This window comes from Puntigrus tetrazona, chromosome 1, assembly GCF_018831695.1.
Source record: "Puntigrus tetrazona isolate hp1 chromosome 1, ASM1883169v1, whole genome shotgun sequence".
NCBI lineage: Eukaryota > Metazoa > Chordata > Actinopteri > Cypriniformes > Cyprinidae > Puntigrus > Puntigrus tetrazona.
Genome location: NC_056699.1, coordinates 19,994,940 through 20,021,469, shown reverse-complemented (window position 1 = coordinate 20,021,469; position 26,530 = coordinate 19,994,940). Strand labels below are relative to the sequence as shown.

The following is a 26,530-nucleotide window of genomic DNA, read 5'->3' as shown; positions in this document are numbered from 1 at the left end:
ACACATCGTATTATAAGGACTTATAATGTCTTTCTGTCTGTTTCTTGCAGGGCGGTAGATTTAAAGGCATCACTATGGGGTTTCCTCAGCGTTCCTCCGGCAGACGATCTTTTGGACGTTCCAAGCGTCTCAGTATGGCTCGTTCACTTGATGACCTTGAGGTAAGGTTCCCCAAATGCTTTTCTCAGGAAGGTGGTTCCTACATTTTAGTCTCTGTCTCTCTCTGGCATTCTCACTCATAAAACTTCTCAGCATTCCGATCCTATCACTCGGAGGGTTGGGAATGATTACATAAGGAATAAGTGATCTACGCAGTAATTCGGAAACATGCATGCACACTGAAACAAACAAACACAAGCAACCCTCTGGAGTGCATGAACTCTTGGGCCCTTATTCAAGAAATGACAGCTTTGTGCCCGTAGAGCAGATTTGACACTGCAGCGAGGGTATTCTAGTGTATTAATGGCTGTGGTCACACTCAAACACGTGAGTTTAATTTTAGACCCAGCAGTCAAAGAGATAGAGTGCATCCACGTGTCGTGTGATGCGCGCACAAGTGTGGTGACGGCAGATTGCCATGGCAACGGAGGAGACGGTGAAACATGGATGGTGTAATTTTCAGATGGAAGAGCTCAGGGGCACAAAAAAACTGACATCACATCACATCTCAGTCTGTCCTGATAGCCAACATGCCAGTGGTTATTATAGTTGTTTCTTTTTGGTGTACAATTTTAAAAAATGCCAAAGGAACACAATAATAATAATCATCATCATCATCATTTTTATTATTGAAATTGTGTATAGTGATATACATTAAATTCTAACAAAAAAAAATCTTCCCTAAAACCTGCTTTGGCTTTCTGAGAGCCTATGGCCCCTCCCACTCCTATACGTTTGTCCACTATTATATAGGATTAGTCAATAATAAGTAACTGATTCCAGAAAACTGTTACTCTTTTGGACTTGTTTAGTCTAAAAACGAATTCCACGATCAGGAATCCTAGCTGAGTCACATAGCATGAAAATAAGTGTCCGTGCCTTCTGACGGGACAGTCACACTGTTGATCAAGCGATAAGAAAAAAGAATAAAACGCTTCCTCTAGTTAGTGGCTGGAACAAACACTCGTCTGATTGCATAAAGCGGGTTGTATTGAGCGAAGAAGAGAGGAAACAACTGTCTTGAGCTTTTAAAAGCAGGGTGTTTGCTCTGTACAAATGTCTTAATAGTTAGCACAGAAACTGTGATGATGCTATAGATTTTATTATTTTCTTGGAGTCTCTCTCTCTTGGGTTTCTCTCATCTCTTTACCTAGCTTAGTCTCTTTTCTCAGAGCTGCACATATGCGGGGTGGCGGCACTTGTGTGTGAACAGAGCTCGCTTTGTGAAGCAGCACAGTAATTAGTGTGAGAGTGTGTGTGTGTGTGTGTGTGTGTGCGCTAATGAGCATTGAGCAGCATTCTTCTCGTTAGCAGGGATTCTGCTACCGACTCACACACTCTCTGCAGTGAGGCATGAACGTGCATACGCACTCTTAAATTACATGCTAATTGAATACTGTCCTTAAATGCTGTGACACACACTCTCAAGCTCTGAGATGAACATACACAAACAACATCAGGAAAGGCACTAATTACCGGCTTCGGCAGAACACACACATATTTCCTCTGGCTGGCCTATCATGTAAGAGAAAGCGAGCTATGCAGTTATCTTGTCAGCGAGTGTTTACCCGGTGAGATGTCATTTCTCTTCATGCCCACAGACGCTGTGTGACATCACGCCAGCCTTTCCAGCCTTCACTTTGCTCACAGAGCCCCCCCCATTCAACGATCGTGACTATTGTTGAAAGTCACGAATATGATTTATTTTTAAATACAAAATCATTTTACATGGATAATTTAAGCTGAATGACACTCCGGAAATTGACTTCTCTATAAACACAGACACAAACTTGGAATACACATATTTGTTATATATGGAAGTAAAGACTGAATATTTACAAAAAAAAAAAAAAAAAAAAAAAAAAAAAAAAAAAAAAATATATATATATATATATATATATATATATATATATATATATATATATATATTACAGTTTATCTCTGATACAATAGCCCCTTTTACACATACACACACTGGAAATTACCAGTAAATTGCTGTGAAGACATATTTGAAGAGGACTTTACAAAACGTAGAATGAAAATGACCACTATGAGCATGTACGAGATCAGATCATCCTGACGTGAGACGTGCACCCGGCCAATCCAGAGATGCTGAAATAAAAACTTCAGCAGCATTCTAACATCATTACTTTCTACCACAGATGACACATTTACTCCACGCTGTATCTGAATGTGATGTCTCTGAGCCAAAGAAGCAGCGTGAATGTGAATGTTTGACACAAAAAATTAAAACATCATAAACCGATCGCCCATCACCATAGGTAGCATGCCAATATACAGTGATATTGCAGAGCTATAAGTGTCACATTGCATTTACACAATGGTTCACCGGCACAAGTATGAAATAGGCATAAACGGTTATGTTGTATGCTTAACCATTTTTTTGAGAGGCAAGTTGGTCCATATTTGTAGATGTGATCATGTATAATTAATTGGATTAGTGCTTTATGTTCAAGGAAATGCGTTGAAAGCAAAAAGCATTACGTTCTTCTGAACCACTTGAGAATCTTAGGACGATTGCAACATGCATGAATTCAGGCATGTGTGAAAACAACTTAATGCTTATCATCATTAGAGCAGATGCTGTTTAGTCATTGTTTGATTTCTTTAAATTAGAATAACAGAGAAAATAATAATAATAATTCTAAAAATTAGAAACTAAAAAGTGTTTTTGTTGTGCACCGCTAGGCTAAATAAATATTAATGATACAACTTCCTGCAGATGAAAAGCTTGATTAGAAAACAAGTTAGAGTCCTAATAATTGTGCAACCCAAAAAAACATTTCTCAACTCTTGGTCTTGTGACTGCCTGATTTAAAATAATTTCTTAGAATCACGTTTGTTTCTGGTTATATTTCTATATATATCTATGCGTCCAAATGGATGTAAAATAGTTATGGGCATTTATTTATTTTTTTTTATCTAAATCAAGATCGATTTCACATCAGTCACAAATTCTGACTGATTTATTACAGTGAAGATTCTACTTTGCTCTCGGGTTCAAAAAAACAGACCACATAGATTCTTAAACACAGCTTACATAGAGAACAGAGTTGGGACTTGTTGAAGAATGTATCCCTTCATACCACGTTTAGGTTTAATAGTGCCTGTCAAACAAGAGGAATCCACACACAAACACACTTAGAAGGACAATTCTATGTTCCTGATACTTTTTATTGTACACATTGACTGCAATTATAAGCACGCTGAAATAAACACATGCCAGGAAGCTGAACCCCCTTAATTGTTCAAACGCACACACACAGACACACACACACATTCATTCTGATTCTTTCACGCTCCCTTCTTTAAGCAGATGCTGTGCTCTAGGCATACTAAGTAGGTGACACAAGGCATTGTGTAAATAACATGAAGAATCCCACTGTGAAGCACTTACATTTCAGTGCGTGTGTGTGTGACTGTTTCTCACGCCTCTGTGAAGTATATGAGCGTGAACGCACAAGCACACACACACACTCACTCACTCCCACTTGCAAGCGTGTCTCTGCATCTCTGTCTGTGAGCCCTGGGCTCTGTGGGCGGAATAGGAATTACAGCGGAGTGGGTGGAAAGACGGGGAGAGAGAGAAAGGGAGAGAGAGAATCAAACAACACAAGACGCAGAGATAGTGACAGGGACAGACTGTGAATACGGACTCACACACACGCTGTATTGGACGCAGCCAGTGGATGGATGTGTTTACAGAGCGTGGAGTCATTTAACGGCCGACTGTGGAGTCTAACACTGCCATACATGGAGCCAACTTTGAGCGTCAATACTGATGGAGTGAGTACCTGTGCATGAACATTTGAAGGGACTAGCGTGCTTGTTTGATCTGTCAAGTCGTGTTGTGTTTAGAAGCAGAGTGTTTTAGTTGCGGTGGGGGTTGTGGATGCACTCCGGCAGTTTTCTGCTGTTAATATTTAAGAGTGTGGTCGTGTTTGGATTTTAACAGCGCTTGCACAAGTGCTTGTGCGATCTTGCTTTGGAATGCAGGTCCATGTCTGTTGAAACCTCAAATTAGTTCAAAAACTGTGCTGATGGACAGGTTCAAGTGAATTGGCATCTTGGATAATCATTTGATGTTATACATTTGCAGGTTTTATGCTTTAAATATATTTTTCACTTATCTAATTTCATGCCAAAATTAGCAAGAGGAAAGATATTTATATATGTAATTATGTAATTTACCTTTTATGGTTTGATCACGAATCATCTTGCATATCCTAATCATGTGACCATTGGATTTCATCCAATCATGTATTATTGAAATCTTATGAGTTCCTGATGAAAGATTTCTGTATCTGTCTTTTTGGCTTTCTTTTTTATTTAGTTTTTTTTTTTTTTTTTTTTTTAACATCATTGGACGTTTTTGAGTTTAGCTATGAATTTAAAGCAACTTCATCTTCAATCTCATATGTCTCATGACTAGCATGAGGGTGAATTTTTATTCTTGTAATCGTGCAGGCTTTAGGCAACAAACATTTCATGTGAAGCGAAGCTGCACTTTTCTTTAGGAAAGAAGAATGTAAATAAATCGAAAACATTGTGAAACAAATACTTTGTCAGTGAACTCATTGGTATTGAAATGAAGTAATATATGGTCAGGCTGATTAGTAGTTCTGAGTTCCTAAAGCAACCCTCCACCCCTTTTTTTTTTTTTTTTTTTTGGAAGGAATACATTTTGCCTGAAATTTTGAAAATTAGACCAGAAATGTATTTGAGTTCTTTTTTTGTTTGTTTTCTCTTTAAGAAAAAAAAATCTAATTTACATTTAATCTTGGCCTACTTGTAATGAATATGCGTTATGTAATTATGGGTTTTATTTTTATTTATATATGTATTTATTTTTTAATTCATAAAACAAACGTTTTGTCTGTGAGAGAGTTTGTTTTTGCCCTGGAAGATACAGCAGATGGCAGTATTGAGACAAGTTGGTTTTTTATTGAAGAAATCACCTGGGACTGACACACTATGCTTGTTCCTTCTCTCTTCATTATGCACATAAAAAGTATTTACATAATGTATTGTTCAGTGGTGTATCACTTTTCATATTTTTGTGATATCAGTCTTGTCATACATTTTATACTGTGCTGACAGTGACTTTATTGCAGTTGTAGTACTTTGTTGGATTGTCTTGCGCTAGTTTTAGTACTAGATCAATGTGACATTATATATTATATGTTTTTTAAATATATTTAGTGTGCCATTATTATGTTATAGCCTTGATTTCTTTTGATGGGTTTCTTATCTTCCATTAACATTCCGAGATGAGATGTCTGTATAGAGTTGCGTATGTTTGATGGCTCACTAAGCTCACATCAGTTCTATTGCTCTTGGTTCGAGAGGTAAGATAGAACGACAGTTAAAGCCTTCGTGCCCACTGGGAACAGGCAGAGAGGACAGTCATGAGAACCAACAGGAATGTGGATCTGCATTCAAATGACTCGAGATTTGACTCAGTATTATGCATTGGTTTTCTCTTGAGAGCACCAGGACTTCCCCTGATTCAGAGAGTTAATCCCCATCTGAAATGTGTGCCACAGGCCCGGAGTAGAGATCCGGGCCAAGCCGTGCATTTAAATATGAACCTGCAGAGCTGTCAGAGGTGATCTGAAACGCTGTCATACTGCTGTTCACTGCTCTAACTCTCAGAACTTTCACAAATATGAAATGAACTGATTGACAGCTTCTTCAAAGAAATCAACAGTAGTTTTTCTGTACAATACTTTACGAAACACAGACCCTTCCCATCTAAAGGGCCATATACCAGAGCTCAACGTTAAATTGAGAATTTTTTTTGTCTCAAATAGAGATCCCGATTCTCCCACAATGTTTATATATGTATTTAAAACATATTTAATACCAATTGTTTAATATAAAAATGACAAAAAAGTGGTTTGAAAAAATGACTAAATACTTCCCTTGTTACATTACTGGATGAATCTGTGTTTTTGAACAAATCTCTTGAATGAATGATTCAATGACCAATACATTTTTTAATAGTCACTTTTGTGGCCAAATCGAAACACACTTCATGCTAGTTACTTTCAAAAAGAGATTTGCTATATTTTGATAGCTACCATAGACATCATTATTTAAATCTGAACTTTACATCTGAAAACTAGAATCCCAGTATTTCTATGATAATATGAATTACTGTAAAACTGTGTCTTGCCTGCACATGTTGCGACGCCGTGACATGACACGCGATAAAAGGTATCTTTTCCAGGTTTTGTCCTAATGAGCCACGACGGCAACAGCAAAATTTCTAAATTATCTTGGCTAAAACAACAACATGCAAACTAATACTATATGACAGTAGATCATCTCAGATGATTGTGCTTTATTTAAAGTTAAATAAAAAGTCACAAAAGTTTGGTGAAGAGACTGTTTGGTTGAACATGCTGTTAGTGAAGTTGTTTCTTACATGATGCATGATAACTATCTGTCTGCTCTGCGTAAGCGGCTGCGCAGACGCAGATTTGACGCAGGCTAATCATTGTCGTTTAAAACTGAGATTGCATGGGTATCTGAATTGAGATTTTTTTTTAAGAATTGATTGATTAATTGTACAGCTCCTCCATATACCAGTGTTCCATATTTATAGTTGATTTCACATCTAAAATATTTATATTGTTTAAATGGAGGTGATTAATAAAAGAGGAAAGAACAGAAAAACAGCCCACGCAAAATACTAAAAATAAAGCTCTCTTTTCTTTCACCCCCAGCCAAATAGCATAATTTAATGGCCCCCTGATTTTTATTTTTTTTACTCTGAAAAATGTCTGCCAAGTATTTTTAAGATCTTTCTTTTTCACCCATCTACTCAGGAAATTGCCAATCGCGACGCTCATATTTTTGAATTGAGCTCATGAGGTTTGTATCAAACACTGCCTTTGTACCTCCAGCTCTGGGATATTTTTATTACTTTCTCTCTCTGTACTGATACGACCTGCTCCAGAACCTGCCTTTCATTAACATCCACTCTCACGGTCATTCACCTTACGTCATTCTCCAACTTTCCTTCAAAAAAACGCCTTTCAGCAGAACGATCTAGAGGCCTGTCCGTCCATCCTCTTTCATTTTTACAGCACCAAGAAACCCAGTGGAGCTTTGCTGCTGTGTTTTTAGACGTTGGGAAATTAAGACAGATGCTTATTTAAAGTGGCAACGCAGGGCTGTACCGTTGGAGGCCCGGAGTGAGTGCTTTCTTTTGTCTTGAATGGAGGATTTATTTGAGTTGTGGCAGAGCAAGGGATGGTGAAGCGGTTGAGTAAGCATTTCTTGATTCCTCTAAGTGAGAGGCGCTAGTCGGTGTTAAAAAGAAAAAGATCACCAAGAGAAAAGTCTGACATGTGTTTTTATAGTTACTACACAGGTCAAGGAACAGGAGAATCCCATCATTTTCTTCTCCATCTGAATTTCTCGCTTGCAGTCCAGCCGCTTTCTGCCGAGAGTCGAGGTTGCTGTAGTAACAGCACAGAATCAGAAGGGAACTTCCTCGTCGGTAAGAGTGAGTGTCTGTCTTGCGCTCGGAGAGCATGTCAGCTCTTGCTGTGGAGGAATGAAGTGAGCGCAGTCTATGCGTAAGAGCGGGATGGATTCTCCAGTCAAAGCACTGGATCTCTACATGTTAGGAGCTGCGCCGTATGAATGGACACCCATCCGAAAAAGACCATGAGTCTCAAAAAGAGACTGTCATTTAAAAGGGTCTGCTACCTTCATTCGGTGAGTCGGATGTCTTCTTCTGTCTGCTGTCTCTTATGTGTCTAGACTTGGTCTGAGTCGTTGTAAGACGTCTCTTTTGTTAGTCCCCATTCAATAGCTTTCTAAAGGGGGGGGGGGGCTGAACACACCTGGATTACTAGCTCTGTTTGTTCAACTGAAACTGTCTTCTTGACAAACGTGTGTGCTGATTGATTAGACACGGGGGTTTTGTCAGATAAAACTGCTCGTCTGTTTGTCCTAAAGAGTTTGTGCTGTAAGTTAGCTTGAGCACGTGTTAAGCCAAAGCAAATAGGTGAGCATTGGATATGGATTCATACCGCTGCAGTTTGAAGACACACAACTTTCTCTTTCTGTGCTAGGGAATGTAACAGTCAGTGCGAGGGACTATTCATTTCAGATTCAAATATAAACACTGGCATCTGTTTGTCTGTTAGCTGTTAGTTCCACAGTTTCCTGCTTCTTCTCAAACCACAGTGTGTTAGGTTTGGAAAAAACTTGTCTGCTACTTTTCAGACACCTAACTGGAATGTGTGTGTATGTTGGAGGGAGAGCGGTCATCAAATATGTTTTTTGACCAATATTACAGAGAACGGACATCCCTTATTTTCCTTCTCTTGCTGTCAGTGTTTACATATTTTTTATTTGACCCTTTTTATCCTGTTCAGTCACTTTTGTCCAGTTATATTTGTGCGCTCTCTCTTATTAGGTGTGGATTTTCAGTATCATTATTCCAGTCTTCAGTCTCACCATGATCCTTCAGAAATCGTTCTAATATGATGATCATATCATCAGTGTTGAAAATAGCTTAATATTTCTGCAGAAACCGTAATACATTTTTATGTATTATCAAATAAATCACAAGTTCAAAAGAACAGCTTTTATGTTGCTATAAATATTAATAAACCTTTGAATATTAATGTAGATGTTCCAGGTACTACAACTGTTGCATAACTTGTACAACTTCAAATTGCACTCTCTCTGAATGTCTCGATTCATTCAGAAATTCATCACATAACACTGTAAAATCTATTATGATTGATTTTCCGTGTTGACCTTAATATTCAGCTTATAACATTTTGCAGTTATCACATACTTATTTAAAAGGATAGTTCTCCCAACAAGGTAAATACCCCATGATTTTTCTCACCCTTAATCCATCCTAGGTGTACGTGACTTTTATTTATGATGGCTGTGAATGGAGGTTAAGACATTTAAGAGATTTTTAAGCCCGTAAAACCATCCATCCATCATAAAAGTACACAGGACAGAGGTGTAGCATAAGCTCTGGTGACAATATGTCTCAGGAGAACCAAGTTTTGATCCAGTGCTGATTATTTTTAAACACATCAATTTATTTCAGGAGGCCGTAAAAATGATACCAGTGTGGAGTACTTTTTTATGATGGATTTGTGCACTTTTTGGGCTTCAAAATCTTGACCACCATTCACTGACATTAAAGAGCCAGGACATTTTTTTTATATCTGTGCTATATTAAAAGTCATGTACATCTGGGATGGCTTGAGGGTGAGTAAATTATCTCTTTAATACAGCCCTGAATTTATGAGGCTATATGTATCTGAACATCTTGGTTTTGTGAGTGTGTGCTAGCTGTGCTTTCACACTCTGTCATGAAGTCGCCTCTGTGTTGGCTAGTGCACATTTGAATATTTCAAACATAGCACAGAGGTGTTGTGTGTGTTGTCTATAGCCTTGTGTAAACAAACACATTCGGACAAACAACAATGGATGGTTCTGTATGTATGTATGTATGTATTTAGCCTGTGTCTTAAAGGAGTATTTCAGCCATAAATTATTTAATAATATTTTCTGCTGCAGCTCATTTGTAACATCAGGAATGTGCCTCAAACGGCACAAAAGTCAAACATCCACACATCTGGCCGTGTGAATGTGAGATCACAGGCCATCCAGCTGCAAGTATATGTAAACCTTGAGGTATGTATGGATCTCTCCACAGTCTGCGCTCTGTTAGAGAATGCACAGCGGAGGGGAAGAGAAGGAAAACACATTAAGTCACATCAGACTGTGAGAGATGCTGAGATGAAAGCAAGATGTGACAGAACTTGCGTGTTCCTGATGCTTTGATAATGTGTATATAAAAAAAATCATTTATTTTTCTTAAATATACTATCTTTAGCTGAGCTGTTAGTCTGCGGTGTTCATAGCTGAATGCAGTGGGGTTTCTTGCATTTTTTTTTTTTTTTTTTTTTGCCTCAGCATACAGATTTGACCTTAGCCATCAGATGGTGACCTAACATGAATGATTTATCAGTATTTTTAAGCCCTGCAGACTTTTTTTTTTTTTTTTTTTTTTTTAAATGTCTTGAGTTTTGTTTTGTTTTAATTTTTGGATTGTAGCTAAATGTTGCATGTTTAAACCTTACTAGGACCACTTGATATTTTTAACTAAAGTAAAATTACAGTGACTAAAGACTAATCCACTATTAACAGTATTATCATATTTGATTTTTAAAAGATATCCTTTTCATTTATTATAAGCAACGTTTATTAAGTGTTGTCTGGACTCGGGTCATGATGCAGTCCAGTTTATGAAGTTAATAAAATAGTGGCTTATTTCTAAGATAAGTTTATTGTTGGCTTTTTCTTATTTGCTTGTTGTTATCTAGATCTGGCAGCACTGATGATTCAAGACGTACCTAACTCCCTGTGATTTCTCGCACCACACGTGTAGAAGAGAATTTTAATTACATTATTACCTCTTGTTAAGTTTGTTTCCGTAAATGCTGCATAAATATATTTTTAAATGTTTGTCACCACATTAATGTTTTGGAAATTAATTCAGTTGTGATAAGTCAAAAGTTTGAATAATTAAGCCGGAAGGTGGTTGTCATTGCGTTCTGTGCTGACATCATGAGAAATTCATAGAAAAAAAACTACTAGGTAGTAAAAACATTTTTAGATTTTGTTTCAAATCAACCTCATGAATACTACATAAAGAGCACCGACACTATTGCATATAAAGCCGCTAGTCTTCTATGCCATAGTCTTCTATGTTACATTAAGAAGATAGAAGGAGATTTGGGGGAGAAAGAGTAAGGAATGTGAGGGGTGGAGAGGTTGGAATATGGGGGCTTGGAAAAGGCCACTTATATTTCAATATGTGGTTACAAGCAGCTCGACTGCCAAAAAATGCAGGGAACCCACTGGAATGAGAAGAGGAAGGAGGGAAACAGAAGGGGTTAGAGGGGGTAAGACGATGAGAGAAGAGTATGTCTAAGCGTTTTGCTTTCACTGTGAGTCATATAATGACTTCAAGACATTTCATTCAGAAGGGTTTTGAAGAATAATCAATGTCTTGGACGTTCACTTCACTTTGACTGACATTTCATTCAGAAGGGTCTTGAAGAATAATCAGCTGTCTTGTTATGGCTTTCTCATTCTTCTTCACTAAATTTGTCAGTTTGTTCTATGTAGAGGTCCAGAAGTATCACTGACAGTTAAAGGAAGGCATAACAAAATCAGAAATTCCACCACTGGTCAAAGTTATAATACTTTTTTATTAGGAGGGAAAATAAATAAACTCATTTAAATGAACTGTTTGGTTAAATGAAAATTTGTATAAAAATGGGTTTCGCTTTTTTTACTTTTAAAATGCTGTCAGAAATTTGACTCATGCAAATGTAAATGGATAAAATTATCTCAACCATTAACAGGTTTCTAATTTTACAATGAATTCAAATACAAAACTAAATGAGGTATATAGGAACTTAAAGTTAGAATAGTTCACCCAAAAATGAAAATTCTGTCACCATTTACGAACCTGTATGAATTTCTTTGATCACAAAAGAAGATATTTTGAGGAAAGTTTGTAACCAGGCTGTTTTGGTCACCATTGACCTCCATAGAGGAAAAAAATACTATAGTAAATACAAAGTTAATAATGACAGAATTTTCAATATTGGATAAACTACTCCTTTAATGTGAAAGATGGATCATGGATTGACAAAAAGGTGATAAACTGTAGTGTGAGAAAGTAAACTTTTAACGCTATTGTGTTTATATAGTAAAGGTATCTAGCCTTCAGCAAGCCTCAGGAGTCAATGATTTACACCTCACAGTCATTTGTGATTGGTAGTATAGTTGGTGTAGAGCGATGTGTGTCCCTGATGTCACTGGACAGATATAATGAAGATATAGGCTGATGTCATCTCAAACAAGTTGAACAAGGAGTCCGAGCCAAATTATCATTATACAGAATTCCTCAAATTCTCTGGAACTTTTCAGTTTTTTTAAATGCAGCACTGAATAACATCAGGGTCAGTTAGGGCTTCGATACAAGGTCATTTTGGGAAAGAAACTGCTGTAGTTCCAGTATGTTTGTTCGTATAGACAGTTTAAAACTCTGTCCGTCTTTCTGTTTGTCCGTGCTGTTTTTTTATTTCTTTTCACCATGGATTGTGAACGATCATACTCCCCCTTTCACGTTCTATTAATTGCTGGTAATAACCATTTGTAGACCTTTACTGAATCAAAATCTAAGAAGGCTAAGTTCATTTTCGTGCAAGTAAACAATGTGTCACTCAGTTCTTTGGAGATCGGTTTATTTGAGGTAGTAATTTTAATATAGTCTGAATTCCCTGCCAAATGTGCTTTTATTTGTTAAGGCCCAGTGTTTTAAATCAATATTGCTTTAATAAAAGGTGAATTCGAAATATTAATAGTAATTTTTAATTAATGTTTGATAACAGTGTAGTGTTCTTAGCCTAATTTTCATTATGAATTCATCGTAATTCACGATTTTCATGTAAAATCCTTAAAATCATTCACTGGTCCATCCATATTAAATGGATGATGTTCAATATGTGGGGTACAATATATTTTTCTATATTAATAATAATTTCTTTATATTTTATATATAATTATTTTATATATACAATTTTATTATTTATATATATATATATATATATATATATATATATATATATATACACTAGCAAAAAAGCTTGAGGTTGTTTTTGAAGATAATCTCTCATTATTTACATTTTCTAAATGTATTTGCTATCACTTTTGATTAATTGTAATGCATCCTTTCTGAAAAATACAAATTGATTTGAATTTCTTGACCCTAACTTTTTGGACGGTGGCGTATAGTAAAAATAAGTTACATTTGTCTTTAGTGCAAACAAGTGCTATTTGTAGAAAAACTATGCTACGTAAGCGCACACCCTGGGAATTTCATCACTTTCTGACCTTTGAGCCCACATTTAAAGGAAATCACTCATTTGGCACCCATCCCATACAAACACTTTACACATTCACTCACCTGAATGCCACTGTTATTACTGTAGCATGCATCATTTGACCCTGCAATAAATGGGTCATCATTCTGAATAAATCACAGATGAAATTGAAATACAAATGTATCTAAGTCAAGACTATCTTTATTCGTCATTTTGTACAATTTCTGTGACTCAATATTTGTCATTTGGGATAAAAAGGTTTCGATCAGTTTCTTGATCTCTTACTTAACCATTGAATGACATGCTCAGGCAAATCAAAAACGGGTGGGGCTAATGTGTCACAGTGGGCGGGGTCAGTAATATCAAGATTGCTGGAATGTATCTGATGCATCTCATTATCAGTGAGTGAGTGAGGAGGCGTGTGTGTGAGAGACTGTACCAGTAAAACAGGAAGAGCTGGTGTGTGTATCATGCCACCAGAGTACCCTGCTATGTTGCAGACTTCAGTGTGCGTTTGTGTTGGTGAAGAGAGTCACTCACACATGTCTTTCTGTGTTCTCTTGCAGTCTGCGGCAGTCTCCGATGGTGGTGAGTAATTAATCACTGTTTTGATATTAAACTCTCAAATCACATCTGAGCCTCTTATTCAAATGTCTGTTTTATCTTATTTCTGTTCCACTCAGTTGTTTTTTCTATCAGTTTCATTCTTTATTTTTACTTCTATTGTACCACATTTCTTTGGGATCTAATTACTTCTACATTACTTGCCTGTACATTACTTTCACCTTCTTGTGTTCTTTTCCTATCCTACTCCATTTTCACTCCAGTCTCATTTCTGATATGTTGTATCAGGTTTGGTGTTGCTTTCAATTCTGTGTTTTCAATGTTAATGTAGTTTATATATGTAGATCTGAAACTGATAGAGCTCTACCTAATTTAAGTAGAAAGCAAACACCATTTTGGCTCTCTTTTATTTGCCTGAGCTCTTGATAAGATTGGCTTTCTGTTTCCTCTGCCATGCATCTCTCCATCCCCCAAATCCGGCTCTTACACAGCAGTTTTTGCTCTATAAATGCTTTTGGGAAGAATATAGACTAGCATTTTAAAGCCTCTGGCTCATTTTGTGGGAGTAAACTATGTAATCAGTCCTTTTCACGGTCAGTTGCAACATTATTTGTGATCAGTTTTCCTCTGAAATCACACATTTACTCTTGCATAATGTTATGATGTGACAAAACAAATTCTGGTGTTTCATTACATGCCTCTTTAAGCATTCAGCCCAACTTCCTCTCTTTATACAAAACTATTTGCGAGGAACAGCACCAGTGATTGCACAGAAAGTAGAGTAAAGTGACTCATCAGGTCAGAGTGAGTTACTGTTTTGGCGTAAATCTCTGTATTTCAAATCCAACTGCACTAGGAGTGGACAAGCCCCGACTACCTCCCCTCTCCCCCCTCAGTCCCTTAATTAGCATGCGTGAATGTGTCAGGGTTTCTGTGAATGTTTGCTTAACGTTGCCAGTCAGAGCTATAGATCTTTCAGCCTTATGCATAACAAAAGGCACGGAGGGACAGATGTATGCATGCAAAACTCTGAGGAGCACTTTATTTTGATAGACCACTTTGGACTTTTCTGCTGTTTTATACTTTGCAACTACTTTACAGCTAATTCTCATTAGAGCATTAATAGACTGTTAGGTGATGGTTAGGGTTAGGAGAATCACGTGACGTGTTTGCACAGTTATAGTCATCAAAAATAAGTGTAAGCAGATATTTCTGCAGGAAAAGCAAGAGCTGGTAAAATGTACATTTGTAAGTCTGTAAGTCTCTTTGGATAAAAGCGTCTGCTAAATGCATAAATGTAGATGTAATACTCTAATGAGTGGTATTTGACATGTAGATGCTTGTTGTTTTTATAGGATGTTTAAGGCGGACTGTTGAAATAAAGTGTTGCTTATTTCAGCGGGCTGTTTCTTTTACTATCCTGTAGTATTGTTTTTAATGTGTGTGTTTGCGAATGGGAACACAATTGTTTGGCCTCATCAAGTTGCCTTTCAAACTCGATGATCATAATAGGATCTGAATTGAGGTGAGCCTGGCTGGATCCGTGTTCAGATGCCTGGGCCAGTTTTATCCTTTCCAAGATCAATTAACAGCATGGCAGGATGTCATAAATCTGTCTGTGAAAGCAGAGAGGGTGAGTTAAGGACCACTTGTAACGTCAGTGACACCCATGGATCAAAGTGCAAATCTCAGCAACCCTTCATTTTCTTCATTATTCTGCTGGCTTTAGGCTTGAGTTGAGCTTTTGTAGACGTCTTGGTGTGAGCTTTACAGTCTGGACCTCTCCCTTTGTAAGACTAGTTAGTTTACATTTATAGGGAAATACATCTATAGGGATCAATGACATAATGCATATTTTTTAATCTTGAATTTATTTAAAATGGAAATCATAATTACAGTGATTTTAATTCACCCCTGATTAACTTGTTTGACTTTTTTATAAATACATTATTTCTATATATAATTCTAAATATTTGGGGGGAGAATTAAGTCAAAAATGTCAGGGTGACTGGTATCAAAATTAATTAAAAATGTAATTCTTGAAAGGAAAACATTTAATTTATGGCAAAGTTTAAGTTAACTTTAAATTATTACAAATATTAAGTCGATTTTAAGCGAATACCAGGTCATCTTATATTAGTTGTGACGTATATAAGTAATACATAAGTAATCTTAATATTAGAGAAGGATGGCATTGATAAATGAGTTAATATTTTAAAAACAAGGTTGTCTGGTGAAAATCATATGGTGTGGACAACAACCACGCAGAGACAAACACCACAAAAGAAGAAATTAAATAGAGGATCAATTCAGACCCTCATTATGAGTCAAGGTCTATAAGTCTCTTAAATTATCATAATTTGACCTTATAATCACATGAAAAATTTTAATGATTGGTATGTATGTACTTTTTTTTTTTATCATGGACACATCTGTTTTGTTATATTACCCCTATTACAACAGGAAGAGTGTGCATTTTATGCAACGCAGTCAAAATACAATCATCCCATCTGTTTGTGTGTGCAGTTTGTCTTGGGTTATTTTGCTTCTGGGTGTCTGTGCTGGTCTAGCATTAATATTGCAGGTTCTTGTTACTTCTACCGTCTAAGTTTCCCTCCCTTCTCTACTTTCAATAATTTATCATCTGCCCGTTCTGAGCTTTGTGCGCGGGCCACTCTATCTGTTTACCTCTATGCATGGATGTCGTCTCGTCGCTGTCTCTGTATTGTTTAGTTAGTTTCTAGTTGCTTATGCTTATGATGATCGCGGGCAGTATGTACGATAGCTGTAAGGACAGTTTAATGGCTGTTCACCCTCTGCTCCGTGGCAGTGTGTGTTTGTAATGTGGGGGGATGGATGTCAAAGCTTGGCGTCCAATTGGCATGAAATACCTGGTGAAGTGGCATCACACAGGCTCGTACCAGCTTTACCCAGGTAAGAGCTTGTGCTGATAGTAACCCACGGTCTGTTCAGGCTCTTTCAGAGGTGCTTTTTTTTAGCGTATGATGTTTTATATTCAGCTATGCCAAAGCTGTTTTATGGCTTGCATAGCCTTTCAAGGTTTTGATCATTTCTTTAAGGATTTCTTTTGCAATGTAGTAACACTGAATGTAGTCAAGTTAACCTCTTTTGTTTACTTTTATGCATCTTGACAGCTCCTGTTTACTATGAACAGTTTGATTTTTCAAATACTCTTGTATTCCTCTGATAAAACAACGGTATGTGAATTTGCAACAGTATGTGGGTGAATAGATAATGACTATTTTTATTTTTGACTGAACTGTGCCTTTAGAGAAGGATTTGCTTTGTAACTTTAATCTTTAGCATTTGATTACAAGAACTCAACCAACCATTTAGAATTACCCATGAGACTAAAAAGAGGGAATCTAGCTCTGACGTTTTTCATTATTCATTTTCAAATGCGGGTCTATTTTAAGAGTATAGTTTTAATTTAGAAAACCATTATCATTCAGGCATCAGAATTACATAATCGTGATTTGAAAGAGTTGATGTTTTGGGGATTTTTGTTCAACTTGATAAATGGAATAAATAAAAAGCTTCATTATAAATGTCTACTTTAACAAAAATAATTGTGAATAATATTAACCTTGTTATCTGATTGTGTGTGTTTAGAGCTGAACAGTGTGGACCTGAAAGGATGCGGCAGTGATAACAGTCTGAACAGCAATGCCAGCCTCCCTAGCGTGCAATGCCATAGACGCCACACGGAACGGCGCGTTGCATCATGGGCCGTCTGCTTCGAGCGGCTGCTACAGGATCCTGTCGGTGTCCGATATTTCTCGGTAGGTCGGATCCATCCAAGTCATTCTTTTCTAGAGCGGCCACTATATTACAGAATCCTTGATCGATACGGAGTACAAGTCAAGCTTTATGCATTTTAATAGAAAATGTGTAGTAAAGTTGTAAAGGCTTTCTCAGCGAGATTGTATGAGGAACTCAACGATTTCAAGGTCTCAAACAAAACCACCAGGAAGTGTTTGGAAAAGATTTCACTATCTGTAAAGCAAAGAATGCCTAGAGAATTCAGTTCTGCCAGTGAGGGAGTAGTTTATTTTTCTAGTTGAAAGGTGAAAAGCAACAGACCTTTTTTTTTTAAAGAACTTTTTTGTGTTTTGCAGAATAATCAACAATTTTTAATTTACTGCTTTTTCTTTTCATCCTCCAGGAGTTTCTGAAGAAGGAGTTCAGCGAGGAGAACATTTTATTTTGGCAAGCATGTGAATATTTCAGTCATGTTCCTGAAACAGACAAGAAACAGGTATAAAGTCCACATATTTTACCAGTGGGATTGTTAAAGTTTAAATTAATTAATGACTATTTTTTTTCATTTGGATGCTTGATCACAAAACATTTTGTAGGCTTTTAATTAGATTTTTTGTCCATAGCAGTCCATATAGTATAGTAAATACACCCTTTGCATGGACAGGATGAAATAAACAGTGTTTTTCATTTGACTTTTGATTGTAACCTTGTCATAATGTTTGGGCCCCAGCTGTCCCAGAGGGCCAGAGAGATCTACAACAGCTTCCTGTCGAGTAAGGCCACCACGCCTGTCAACATTGATAGTCAGGCTCAGTTGGCTGACGACATCCTCAATGCTCCAAGGCCAGACATGTTTAAAGAGCAACAACTACAGGTAAGGCAGGAAGTGGGCCTACATCAATGTATTTCTGAATGTAAAAAAGCTTTAGCTCGGAATAAACAGAGCCTAAAAATTTCCAAATGCACCTCAGGCTGTGTCGGTGTTAGGCCCATCCTAGAGATTTTGAAATGCTGGAATATCTCTTTACACGCCTTAACGTGTCTTTTTATGTGGTTATACTTTCCCAGACCAATTAATATAAAATAATCAAATAGTTAAGTTTTCTTAACAACATACAGATCTGTGTTCTCCCAAACAGTTGCTTGTTTTTAAAATGACTGTCCCCTCCACTCCACTGTAAGACTTTACCACCACAGCACCATCTTTGAGGGCTGTAGGCAAGACGTGAAATAATGAAGTATTTTGAATTCATCTCTGTGAGGTCATAAGATCATGAATGTAGCATCCTGTAGACTCCAACCCCATGATAACCGTGAGGAAACCTGGGGGCAACCTTTGTGCATGTAGCAGCAGAGAATGTGCTCTTATAAAGTGTCTTTTAAGGCGGAGAATCACGTTGACGCATTTAGAGTCTCCTGTCTGGCTTTCACCTCTTTATCCAGGATCTCTGTAAATCACAAACTTACATAAACGTTCACAATGACAGATACTGTAGCTATTCAGTATCTGTCCTTTTTCCTTAACCCCCGTTTTTCTGGATATCTATCATTTAAATAGTAGTGCTAAAAAAATGGAGCAGATTATAGGTTACATTTTTATTCAAAATGTTTTCATATTTTTGAAATGAGCCTCTTGCAATGAACAAGGCTGCATGTATTTGATCAATAATAATAGTAAAACCAGTAAGAATGCGAAGTATTTTCTATTTGAATACATTGCCATCACATGAATAAATTACATATAACAAAGTTCGATTTTCAGCAGCTATTACTCCAGTCACATGATCACAGAAATCATTCTAATATTGCTGATTTATTATTATTAATATTATTATTATTATTACTATTAAAACTAGAAATTATGTGTTTACTGTCGCTTTAGATAATACACGCTTCCTGAATAAAAGTATTTCTTTCTCTCTCTCAAAAAAAAGACTGACCTCCTTTCAACTTGAACGGAAGTGTATGTTATCCCAGCTGATAAGACCCACATTGGTGGTCATCAGCATATGTTTTTGTTAAGGATGCTGGTGCCCCTACCGGTTTTGCTTAAGCTGCTTTACCAGCAAGACTAAAAAAAGCTACGCTAGTTGACAAGCATAAAAAACATGGCTACACTGGACCGGTATCAAGGTTTGTGCCATTCTTGCAAGCAGCTGGTTTAACAGCACCACTCTTTTTTTTTTATTCCATCAATAGATCTTCAACCTGATGAAGTTTGACAGTTACACACGCTTCCTAAAGTCCTACCTGTATCAAGAATGTATGCTTGCAGAGGTGGAGGGACGTCCTCTTCCAGACCCCTACCAGGTCCCAAGTAGCCCCACGTCCAAACATAGCACAAGCTCTGACCGCTCCAACCTCTCTACGCCCAAAAAGGTAACACGCACACGCACAATTGTGTTTACTTCATGTCCTACACCCTTCATTAGAAAAATGACACTCTGTTTGCAGTTGACACATTGACTTCCTTTTGAAAGGTAATCAAAAAATCTAATAAACTGTGAAGCACTTCAAAGGAAGGTATCCCTAATTATCTCTCAGTGGAAGGTTTATTAGCACTTTCATTACTTTATTTACATTCATAAGTGATTATGTATGAACATTTATGAATTATGAATTGACCTGTGCAGCATTGCAGAACGTAATAATATTTGTAAATGGTTTTTATTAAATTTATTTGGAAGTTGTACCAACGTTTTTAAATCATTTGGCAAAAATCTCACTTCTACTGTCCTTTAAAGGTTTCCGGGAGCCGGGAATAGTTTCACACTTGAAAGTATTTAAATGCAAGTATGTTGCTGCTTTTGAGGTGTGAGCTATTGTCAGCATTCTATTCTTGTTTACATAGTCAGGTGTTAGCATAGTTATCACACAAGATTTCAAAGAAGAAACACATTCTTCTCAGTTAACATCCCACCTTGCCTTCCAGTCAGATCTAATTAAACGCAGTAAATTCCTGACCAGCTATGTGTCTCATTTTTACTCTGCATATCAATCAGACTCCGCTAAAAAGAGTTAATTATCATCTCTGCCTTGGGTCTTTGTGTAATGCTTTTGTTTTTGATTATGGAAAACAATCTAACATTTTATTTGAAGGTCCAGGACGACAAGAAGAGTAAATCGGGAAGATCACTGAATGAAGACAGCAGAGATGAACATGGTGATAAAAAGAAAAGCATTTTCTTCTCCTGGTCCAGAAATAGAAGTTTTGGAAAAGGATCAAAGAAGAAGGAACTTGGAGACTACAGTGAGTGGGGAACATCAGTACTGATTTTTTTTTTTTACATCGATTGTGCACTTATGATGTTCATGAACTCTTTTTATGTCTGCATTTTTGCTTCTATACTTCTCATCTCCTTGAATATTTCCTGCAGTTTCTCCAATTCCCTCTATTTTCCAATTTTCAGTTACAAACGGTGTTTGTCTTTCATCACAGGCTTTACAGGCAGTAACGGACGGAGGGAATCACAAGGCTCTTTGTCTTCTGGTGCGAGTCTGGAACTTGCCACCTCTGGTTCTGGAAAAAACGAGGTGGGTCAAGACCATCTGACTTAAACTGATGTAGATCTCTCTAGGCTAAGCATTTTGGCATACCAAATATTATATATCGCATCAATTCTCACTATTAACAAACCATTAACTATGACTTTTGCCTTAATAAAGTTTTAGTTTATTCAATCATTCGGCACCGTAACATTACCGTAGCGCTATTTTTAACAGCAACCTGTGAGCACACATAATGTAGCCATTTCTGTGTTAGACACAATGAAAATATACATCTTGTATGAGTATTTATGCTTTGATTTGCCCAAATAGTATCTTTCCATTGCATTTAACACAGAATTGCGTATGCTATGTTATCCTTCCGTACTTCATAATATTGTGGTTTAAATATTGTTTAATATTAAGTTTAGATAGGGATTTAAAATATGGTCATGCAAACAATGTGCTTTGTACATACTAATAAACATGTTAAATATGTTAATAACAATGGCATGCTAATAAGTCACTACTTAATAGTGAGAACTGGTCCCTATACTAAAGTGTTACGTGATGTGAAGTAGTTATTATTTATTTGATGTATAAGAAATTTATCTCCAATATAATATAATAACTCAATTAAAAACTCTTTATTTGCATAGTTCATTCTTGTACCGTCCTCTGTCTTACAGGGTGAGACGTCGCGTAACTCCATGGCACTGTCTGAGCGTGCCGTGCGTCACTGTAACATTAACCTTCCCGATGGCTCATGCTGCTCAGTACCCATCAGACCTGGCGTCTCCATCAGAGAGGTGCTCTTAGGATTGTGTGAGAAGCTCAGCATTAATCTGGCTGCTGTGGATCTGTTCCTAGTAGGAGGAGAAAAGGTAACATGCCTATCATAACGCTGTTCAGATACTGTATGTGTATACTATAATAATAACCAGCAATAAAGATACCTTCACTTTTGCTTTTCAATTTTGTTTTGTCCACCTTGAAAGGTTACCGAGTGGTTTCAGTGCCGAGTGCTGTATTTATGTGTGTGTGTGTATGTGGATCTACATCATTTAATACTGCAGTGCTGTAATGGACTATAATAGCATGTACTGTTCTTGTGTAAAGCCTTTAGTGTTGGACCAGGACTGCATGACACTGTGCTCCAGAGATCTTCGGCTGGAGAAACGTACGCTATTCCGGTACACAGCTGTTTATCTGTTTTTATCTCTGTCTATCCATATATTCATCTATCATTTTTGTAAGTCTTTATGCATCCATCTTTTTTGTAATACTTTTTAAACCTAACTGGAGTCATTAATTATCAAACAGTCATAAGGATTCAATTTTGTAAGGTTTATTTGCTTTAACTTCTCTCTCTTTCTTCATCTCTCCCTTCATCTAGACTGGATCTGGTGCCCATAAACCGTTCGGTTGGGCTTAAAGCAAAACCCACTAAGCCTGTTACAGAAGTGTTGAGGCCAGTGGTAGCCAAATATGGCCTCAACTTAGGAGACCTGGTGGCTAGGATAGTGAGTCAAACTTATAAATATAGATATACATATATGCATATATAGATGTGGATAATGTAGTATCTAATATCTTGAATTGATATAGTTTGTTGTTGCGCATATTGGCGTGTATCTTAAATGTTTTATGCACACTATTGCATGTAAGAATTCCCACCAAAAACGTGATTATGATGTGTTTGTGGGTTAAGAATGTTTGGCTATCAAATTTCACATTATTGCACAAAGTACGGTATGTTTCCATCATCTTGCCTGTTTAGCTGGTTTAGTTTTGTAGCACATTGCTATTATGGAGATGGAGGAATATGTCAAAAATATCAAATATATGCACTTTTTATAAAATGGTTACTAATTAGATTTTATTATTAATTGTTGTTTCAATTGTTGTTTTTGTGTGGGTAGAGTGGAGAGAAAGAGCCGCTGGATCTTGGACTTCCTATATCTAATCTAGATGGACTACGGGTTGTTCTAGAAGCAGGAGACCACGTTCCAGGAAAAGGCAAGATGCGCACACACATACAGATCTGAGTCTCATCTGATCTGATTCTTTGATTTCACCCACTGTGAAACAATAGCATAGAAGCCAGGAGCAGTGTTTTAGTCACTTAAATTACGTTAAAATAGCAATTTCATTAAAATAGATTTTAGTTAAAATGTATTATACATTTTACTTCTCATAATTTGCTTCCCGAAATATGGTTAAATGTGCTGAATATACTGACAAGCATTTGAAATATACATTATTACTTACATCTATTTGTGCACATTTAAAATCTATTGATTTTAAATATATTATCGAATCACACACCATTGGTAAAAATTAAAATGAAGTTGATACGCTTTAGTATATTAGTTAACGCATCAAAATACGCTTTGTATAATGAAACTAAAATGGTTCGTGAATGCTTTGTTATAAGTTAACTCTCTCCCTCTCTAAACAGACAAACAAAAGCTGGTCTCATCTAAAAGTCACGGTCCACCTCTGTCTACGCGAAGCCAGTCTGCCACAGTAAGATCTCGATCTCAAAGATCATACATTTTCATCCCCTTCTCTCTCTTTCTTTCTTTCTTTCTTTGTGTTTTTTGGCCTGTGTGTGGGGAGTCTGTGCATGGCTGGCTCCCCTGTTTTTTTCCCTCCGGTCTGAAGGCTGTATGTATCTGTCCATTTCTGGGCCTGTGGATGATCTAACCCTACTTCTCGGATCACAGCAACCCCAACTCTTTACCACTTCCTTTCCTTCAACACACCACAACACTGTGAGGGGATAGCAGACTCTGTCCGCCAAGAGTTCCTTGGGTGGAGATTTTCTCGTCATAATAGTTACTGATAGCCGTGTGATATGTTGAGAGAAATGGTGGAAAAACAAGAAAGTTGAGCGTGGCTGTTCATGGATGTTGGGTCTTGTGGTGGCATGCTGTGCTGGTGGTGGTTTTTCTGCAGTGACGTGCTGTGCTAAATGGAGATTGACTGCACAAGTAGAATGAGTATGTACACTAGTTTTAGTGATAGTGACTAGAGGCCCACAAAGTTCCCCATGAGGCCCCTGTAGTCTTAGCCCTGCGTCCCAGAGAAAGCCTTGTAGAAGAGGCGCTTCTCATCCACGCACCCTTAATGTGCCCCATTCTCATTGTCGCTACCCAGGGGGAGGACAAAGCGGCAGGAAAGGCTTCGGCTGTGAAAACCCGGGCCCAGGTGGAAAAGCGCAAACAGAAAAAACTTAATATAGATGAAGCTGAAGGTAAAAAAAAAAAAAAAAAAAACAATTCCCCTTTCACTTTCTTAAATAATCTCTTTCTTTCTCTCTCCTAGTTAAGCACTAGTTGTTCTTGGCTATGTCCTATGCTAACAGTCTCTGTAGTAACACTGGTTGACGTAGCTAACGCTAACACAAGCACACTTTGAACTGGCAGCCGCAATTAATCTGTTGCTGATGTCCTTTCTATCTAACATGTGGAATGTACTTTTTACGAACGAAGCAGTTTAAAATTGTGTCTGTTGTTCAAGCAGAATTCTTCGAGCTCATATCCAAAGCACAGAGCAACAGAGCTGACGACCAGCGGGGTTTGCTGAACAAATCCGACCTCGTCCTTCCTGACTTCCTGCGCCTCGACACGGAAGCAGACGGCAACCACCTCAGCTCCACTCCTGTCTCCCAAAAGACCCGGCCCCGATCCAAGGAGAACGGCTCCGCGCTCAGTGCCAGCCACCAAACGCAGAGCTTAGATTCAGCGGTGGAAGGCACGGCGCCTAGGCGTGCCCTGATGCCTCCCAATAGCGCTCTCAGAAATGCAGCGGGTCGGAATCCATCGCCGTTTAGTTCCTCGCTATCCCCGATCCCACACTCGCAAAAAGGGGGCTCGTCTGGGATAACAGACTGGAGGAGCGACGGAGGGGTGCAGGCACTGGAGGAAGAGGAGAGCGGCACGGACCTGACATATGTCGCTGAAGGCGACATCACAAGCCCTAACAGCTCTCTCCTTCACCAGTCCCCCGTGCCTCTCCCTCCCTCCCCAGACCGACTGCACCTCCTGAGGGAGGACTCTTACCAGGACAGCTGGGCTCGATCAGGTACCTCTCCCGTGTGAACAAGCTACGCTCGCATGTTGTCCTCACCTCTCTCTGGTCCCTCCTGAAGATGTGTGTGATTTCTGAGTGCTGTGGATTTGCTGTGTTCCTTATCGTAAGCCCTGTGCCAAACCCTGGCAAAACCGCCTTCTTCCCATGTACATTTGACACCCTTTAAGCACTTTAATGAAGAATCGGAAAAGAGACTTCTACCTTCAATGCATTTGACAGTTCCCCTGAAAGTATTCTAAAACGACTAGCCACACACAATCTTGACAATCATTAACCTTCACAGTTTTTTGTTGTTGTTTTTTTCACTGAGAGAAACAATAGTGTTATTGTAGCCAGTCGAACTGATTTGAGGTCAGTAGTGAACTGAAGTGATCTTGCTCATCTTCTGCATATCTCTCCCCCGTGGCTGATCACATGATGGCCTTAACAGGAGCCGCAAATGACTGAACTAAACATGTGATAATTCTTTGACACTAAATAAAAACTATATAGCAGACGTGGAGTGTTTGAAGTAACAAACACCCTCGTTTACGCATGAATTTATTTGTCTGTTCAAATGATGTGAATACACAAATGGATTAAAACATGAACAAGCACAATCCGTTTTAGCACGACGGAGGCCTCGCCTTACCTTTCTTTGGTTACCAGTAGCGTGCCTTCCATGAGCCTGTCCATGAAACCTAAATATTGACAAAGAGTCTTCAGTAACTCCTCATGACCTCACATTTCTATATTTCAATCTTAAATTGAGACCTCAGAGCTTTTACATTTTTTTTTTTCCCATTTCGCCATCGTAGTCTTACGAAAATGCAATTCAACAATGTGTAGCTACGCAGATTACTTCCTGTTTATCACCATGACATCACTTCCATGTTTTTTTTTTAAGCTACAGTATCATGTTACATATGTAATTGTGTAATATAATCCTAAAAAAAGGATTAATTTATCCCTTACGAAATGTCAGTATATCTTCTTGAATGATAAAATACTAAATGTGTACATAGTTTCTGTTACAGCTGTGTGATTTATTGCTATGTTGAGTTGCCAACATTGTTGAATTGTTCTCCATTCGGTTCCTTCTGACACTGAAATCATTTTCAGTTTTCTGTAGCAGTCTTTTTTGTAGACGACCGATATCTCTTCTCAGATTGATATTCCTGCAAACCTGTAAATAGAGTTAAATAAATGTTACGGGTGAGATCTTTCTCCCTTCCTCTCATTGTTTGTGTCTTGTTATGATCTCTTTCCGACACCTTTTTTCAATTTCTACTATTTCTTAGGCCTGAAACATGCTCTATGTATGTAAACATACATGCTTTCCAACTACGCCATTAACAAGTTTGTATATTGGTTGTTGTATTGTTATACGCAGCACAGGTATATATTAATTCTGTCTTACCACTAGGGGTGCTGTAAAAGGTATCCGTTATCTGCTTCTACAGCCAGTTTTGTCTTTTAGGTCTACTACC

General features: G+C 37.7%; 1 protein-coding gene across 5 annotated transcripts in view; it reads left to right on the top strand.

The window, feature by feature from the left end:
- Positions 1–26,280, top strand: part of rgs12b (regulator of G protein signaling 12b) — a 36,830-nt gene extending 10,550 nt beyond the window's left edge. For 2 of the 5 annotated variants that reach the window (XM_043242601.1, XM_043242592.1), the window contains 15 exons: positions 51–161; positions 13,697–13,718; positions 17,328–17,497; positions 17,881–17,973; positions 18,208–18,351; positions 19,677–19,856; positions 20,577–20,727; positions 20,917–21,011; positions 21,653–21,847; positions 22,083–22,156; positions 22,360–22,486; positions 22,886–22,982; positions 23,425–23,492; positions 24,126–24,222; positions 24,489–26,280. In XM_043242601.1, the coding sequence (XP_043098536.1) occupies positions 51–161; positions 13,697–13,718; positions 17,328–17,497; positions 17,881–17,973; positions 18,208–18,351; positions 19,677–19,856; positions 20,577–20,727; positions 20,917–21,011; positions 21,653–21,847; positions 22,083–22,156; positions 22,360–22,486; positions 22,886–22,982; positions 23,425–23,492; positions 24,126–24,222; positions 24,489–25,069 (2,205 nt within the window). In that variant the 3' untranslated portion in view covers positions 25,070–26,280. The remainder of the gene's footprint in view (positions 1–50; positions 162–13,696; positions 13,719–17,327; positions 17,498–17,880; positions 17,974–18,207; positions 18,352–19,676; positions 19,857–20,576; positions 20,728–20,916; positions 21,012–21,652; positions 21,848–22,082; positions 22,157–22,359; positions 22,487–22,885; positions 22,983–23,424; positions 23,493–24,125; positions 24,223–24,488) is intronic. The other 3 variants (XM_043242611.1, XM_043242620.1, XM_043242628.1) reach the window with 3 other exon arrangements.
- The last annotated feature ends 250 nt before the right edge of the window (positions 26,281–26,530 follow it).